At 27.1% G+C, this 6,000-nt stretch overlaps 1 protein-coding gene across 1 annotated transcript in view; it reads right to left on the reverse strand.

Moving 5' to 3' along the window:
• The window catches only part of LOC117169543 (agrin-like), an 818,564-nt gene that overhangs the window by 427,558 nt on the left and 385,006 nt on the right, over positions 1-6,000 (reverse strand). The window contains exon 2 of the mRNA XM_033355964.1: positions 867-902. Coding sequence (XP_033211855.1) covers positions 867-902 — 36 coding nt within the window. The remainder of the gene's footprint in view (positions 1-866; positions 903-6,000) is intronic.

Genomic DNA, 6,000 nt, shown 5'->3' on the forward strand with positions numbered 1-6,000 from the left:
AATCTGTATTATCATCATTCCACAATCGTTAAAAACAGAAATCAATAGAATCGATCAAGTTGACTCTTCAAATAACAGAAAATAATTAATATCATGACTGACAAGATGAATAATAAATTTAAAAAATTTGTTTACTCAAATTAAAAAAAAAGATTACTCACTTCGCTCACAATGATGATACGTATTTTCTGTTATTCGAAAAGTTAAATTAATCGATAGTATTTATTTCTATTTTCACGGGTTGCGTAATTGTACTTACACTGATCGATGGTAACTACCTCTGCTGATAGTAAAGATTGCCTTAAATTACTCGTATCATAAATGTAGCACTTGGCTTGAGAGAGCGAGTATGTCTGAAAAATGATTCTTCTTTCGATATCTCAAAAGCCTTAAATGGAAAAGTTGCTGTTCAGAAATTGGAAGTTCTGTAGTTCGATTCCTGCTGAAGCGAAGTGAGCATTTCGTTTTTCAGAAAAAAAAATTAATGCTAAATTTTTTATGTTTTCTTATTTTTAATGAATTATTGTAAGAATGAAATGTGCAACTATTTACAATTGCAACAACTATGGGAACAGTGCAAGTGAAACTGGAAAAGGTGACTCGCAGAGTATTCACAATTTAAAAATTTTTGTAGCGGTTTGTAGTTTATTTCTCACTTTTAAATAGTGCATCTATCTTATGGTTATAAGTTGTGCTAATGTTAAGATACTTTGTTTACGTTATTCATTGATTCATTTGTTTTATAAAATGCAGTGTCTATGCGTATAGACTCCAAAAAAAATTGAGGGCTGAGCCCCACTTTCTCCTACCCTGAAGTGAAAGCACAGGAGATAAGTGTATTTAAAAAAAAACAGTGTGTGACTTACCCTCGATTACGGGATGTCGTGGCTTGTAGGACATGTCTGAAATAGAGAAAGGGTCAGTATTAATAAAATTATTTTCCGTATGTATACAAGACGAAATAATCAATGGCCATACCCATCGATTACTCGTTAATGCCTCAGAAAAATAAAACACGAAGGACCCAGTGGAGTAGAAAAAAGTATACACTACGGATGTAATACCTGAGAAAGAAACTTAACTTTTCTTCGGCTAAAGAAGCCCATTTTGCTTGTAAACTTTATTTCAAACAGAAAAACATTTTTTTCAATTTACATTTTTTTCACAGCTTTAAATTCTTATCATAATTGAGGGGCCGGATTCTATAACGACTTATGCATTTTTTTGCTGGACGGCGTTGCCTCCCGGATATCTTTTCAACAAGTTCCGAATTTTAATTTAAAAATCAAATATTCTTATAGGACATTTAAATGTGCTCATTATTGGAATACTTAAATTAAATTTACAGGAAATGTTTTGTATAATGTTCTACGAATGATAGATTAAATAAATTACCAACATTTTTTTTAAACAAAAGTTAAACATCTTTACTTGAGACATATATTAATTGACAATAAGGTATAAACACACTATATGCAATAATAAAAAATATATATTCAACTGTTATTTAAACAAAAATAGGGATTATTTATTAAAACTACCAGTCGTAAAAGAGCATAGAGAAGGTTTGCTATCAATTACACCTAAAATGTCCCAGAATCAGCTAAATTACGGCAAGTCGAGAATTGAAAACTTCTTCAAAAGTCGTCCAAGAATCAACGTCGCGTCGTTCATCGAGAAAAATGTATAGATGTTTACAGAATCAGAACCCTGGATTTATTCTAGAATCAAATAAGCCAAAATTATATATTATTATTGATTACTTAGTAATATTTTTTATTCATTTTCAATAATTATTAATTATTAATACTTATATTTATAATAATGTTGTAGTGAATCAATTGTTTTGCCACAAAATGTAAAATTTATCAATCTGGACAGCTGATCAATTCGGAACGCGGTTATAATTTGAAAATCATTACTGCAATTGACATCTCATTTCAGACAAGAACTACAGTTACGTGATCAAGGATTATGTAATTTAAAATACGGACGCTGACTTTGTGATAGCTTATTACCAGTTTGGGTAAATTTCAGTGTTGCGAGGTAATTAGTTCCTTTGAAATAGAATTTTCTTGGTAATGATAGTGCTAACGAAGTTAATTTTATATATAAATAATGAATTAGTAACCAATTACACTTTTTTAGCCATAGTAACCATAAAAATCATTACTTTACAATTTACTTTTAAAATATATCTCACAAGTCTTTTTCATGAACATCAATAAATTGTATTTCTTTTTTAACTACTATTTCATTTTCACGATTTCCCGATTTGATAAAAATTAACAGAATTATGGCAAAATTTTAAATATTTCAGGATAAAATTGAACAAACAAGATTTAACCAAAATTCTATTAATTTTAGAGATGTAGAAGGAAATTTAAAAGATTTTTTTTAATATGCCTAAAAATTAAAGGTGATTTTCAAAGAGTCCAGGGTGAAATCAAACAAAACTAAATGAATAATGTTTCGAATCTATTTATTTCGTTGTGTAGGATTGAGTGAATTTAATTTAACTCAAAACAATTTAAAAGAAATAAGGATGAATTACGATTATGGAAATAGAGAAATCTAGTGATTTTAGTCAAATTGGAGTAAATGTAGTAGAAATAAGTAGAATTCAAGGACGCTTAATAAAACTCATAATAATGAAAGCAATGTGATTAGAGAAAATGTTACAAATGAAAAAATCTGTTATTTTAACAGAGTGATATGATACTAAGAAAAATGCAGGCGAAATTTAAGAGAATTTTATCGTTTTAAAAACAGAGAACTTATTATGTTATTAATAATTAACGTTAAAATTATTTTAGAAGAATTTAAAATAATTTGAATGAATACTTAAGACTTTAAAAGCATTTAATATAATTTAATATACATTAATCAAAACTTTGGATTATTTCTAACGAATGTAGGATGAAATCCAGAATATAAAAAAACATAAATAAACTAAAATTTAAGTTGATTTACATGAATTTAAAAGAAGTGAAGGGAATTCTGTACAAATTATAACAATTAAAAGTGTTTTTTTTTTGAAACTCAAGTTAATTTTAAAATTAATAAAAAGTTTAAAACATTTCACATTTCAGTAAAATTAGAGTAAATTTAGAAGAAATAAAAGAATTGAATAAAATACCTAAGACTTCAAGATGAGGTTGAAAGACATTAGAGTAAATTACAGAAAAGTGAGGATATATTGATTAGATATATGTGTTACTTCTGAATAAATTTATATAAATTTTAAAAAATCCAATTTATTTGACTGATTTTAATAAAACCGTAGTGAATGTAGAAGAATTGAATGGAATTCCAGAGACTTTGTTAATATTTATAAGAATTTAAAAGAGTATAATCTAACAAAATGTTTAAAATTACCAAATATCTATAATATTAAATGAAATGGGAATAAATATTTCAAAAATTGAAAAAATCCGTAGAATTTAATGAAATTTGAGTGACTTACGAATTTTTTAAATGAATAATAAGATGTCGATGGAGTTCATAAATTTGCAAGGAGAAAAATATATTCAATTAAATTGAAAATAACTCAGACGAATTTGAAAATTCATTAAATTTATTCAATTTGAAGGATTGTCCAAGAATCCTAAATATTTTACTGATTTCAGTAAACTTTGAGTATTGAGTATGTTCGTTACAATGCATACGAAATCTTAAGCACTTAGAAAATTAATTTTAGTAGACCGAACTCATTAAAATCTAAGAAATTCCATTCTATTCAGATAAACAGGACTGAATTAAAACGAATAAGAATTTCATTTCAATGAATTTAGAGTGAATTAAAAAAATTCAAAAATGATCCATTGAATTTAGTGGATTGAAAGAGAATTTCTAATATCTCAGGTTAAATTAAAAATAGTTTACAGGTATTAAATAAATGCAATAAAATTGAGAAAGCCTTGAGTTCTTTGTTTTAATTTATTGAAAAAAGTGACTGCCTTGATCTTGTCTTTTAAGTCACCATAGTGACTTTATTTCTTAAAAGTGACTAAAAAGTGATTTGAAAATAACAAGGCTAAAAGTGACTTAAGTCACTCTGTTACATCCCTAAATACAGAGAAAAATAATTGTTAATTATTTTCCTTAGTACCTGTATATTTTTCATATATATTTTTGAAATACATAACTAACTGAAAAAGTAACAACAATTAATTTCTTGCAAACATATCTAAAAAAAGGTTATATTTTTAAATGGTAACGATAACTAGTTCTTTCAAAAAAAATGAATTACCCGTCACCTTTTGAAAATATAGATACAACTGAATCAGCTCTCCACCAATAATTATATATACCTTCGTCATCTAAGTAAGATACGTTTATATAAATATTTATGAGCTAAAATCGATTTTTTTTAATTCGATTTTTTCTTAAGTAATCATACGAAAGAAGATAAAGTTTGTTGTATAAATTAGCGTTTGTCAAAGTTTACTGACAGCCTCAGTGATGTGAAGTTCGTGTTGTTCAAAGGCAATTCGAGCGGAACTCTTAATTATCTTTGCCCTGGAAATCCATTAATGAAGGTACTCGACCTACTGTCATTCCTGCCTACGGTATGAGTAAGGAAAATAATTAAAAGTTTCGGTGGAGATTACGAAAGACAAAGAGACTAATGATGTGCTTTTTGTTTTCACGAACGCCAATTTATCAAGATAGGATAATAATTATCAATCAATAATGACACACTCGTAAATAAATTTATTTATTGGATGACAGGCGTTGAACTTATTTGAGAAAATTAAAATAGGGTTAGTAATAGCATAAACTTGAAAAATAGTTCAATGAAATTTTTTAAATATTAAATCAAGGATATAACTTTTTTTATTTATGTATACAATTGATTTATACATTTTCGTAAAATCATGTGAAATCCTTCCGATTATTTAAAAAATATTCTGAGAGATCAAATATTTTAAATTCTTTGTAATCGTTTCGGAACGACCAGAATATATTGAGATTCTCTGAGATGCCTGGAAAATTTCAAGTAATATGTATCCCTTAAATCTGGTGAAATCCCATCGAATCTCTGCAATATGTACAAATTTTTCGAAAGTCCTCAAATTCGCTCGAAATTTCCTTTTACTGCATTCCCTTATGTTATACACAAATCCAATTGAATCCCTTAAAATCTTTTGAATATCGTTAATATCTTGGATAGCTGTTTAAAATAGTTTGAAATTCTTTCGAAATTCCAACAAAATAAAAACATCAAATTCTCTAAAACATTTAAAATCTGCAGAAGTTGCTTAAAATTATTTAATTTCTTTTGAAATCCTATTAGCCAAAAATCTTTAGAGATTCCTACAGATCTTTAGAATTCATGAAAACGCGTAAAAATTACTGAAATCATCTTGAAATTATATTTCATTTAACATACTCCCTAAAGTTCTCTAGGAATCCGTCGCGGTTCTTTAACATTTTATAAAATCCTATGAGGTTGATTGAAACCCGTTAAAAAATTTAGAATCTTTTTAAATCTCTAATCATTTTTAACATACCATAAACTTCCTGAACTCTTTTAAAATCCATTGAAATTGATTAAATCCATTGAATATTTTGAAATCCCTAGTAATCCTACAGAAATCGAGTAAAATGTTTTAAAATCTGTAATATCTTTGAAAATTCAATACAAAAATGATTGCATATTTGAAATCCTCTTAAATCTCGTAAAATCTTACCAAATTAGATGAAGCTCTTAGAGATGCGTTAGGAAGTACTAAAATTGATTAAAACCCTTGGATTCTATTGAAATACTTCGAAATCCTCTGCTTTTTTCAGAACGCCTGAAATCTGTTGGGATCTTCTGAGATTTCTGCAAATCTCGACAGTTTTTTTTAAACAAGTTTAAATCTTATAATTTATTTTTAAATCCTGTGAATTTGTTAAATCTGACGTAACACATCAAAGTCTCTAAAATACGCCGAAATTCTTAGAAATCCCAAGAAGACCCGTTAAAAATTTTTTTTTGCTTCGTATCTAAGG

Source organism: Belonocnema kinseyi, chromosome 3, assembly GCF_010883055.1.
Source record: "Belonocnema kinseyi isolate 2016_QV_RU_SX_M_011 chromosome 3, B_treatae_v1, whole genome shotgun sequence".
NCBI lineage: Eukaryota > Metazoa > Arthropoda > Insecta > Hymenoptera > Cynipidae > Belonocnema > Belonocnema kinseyi.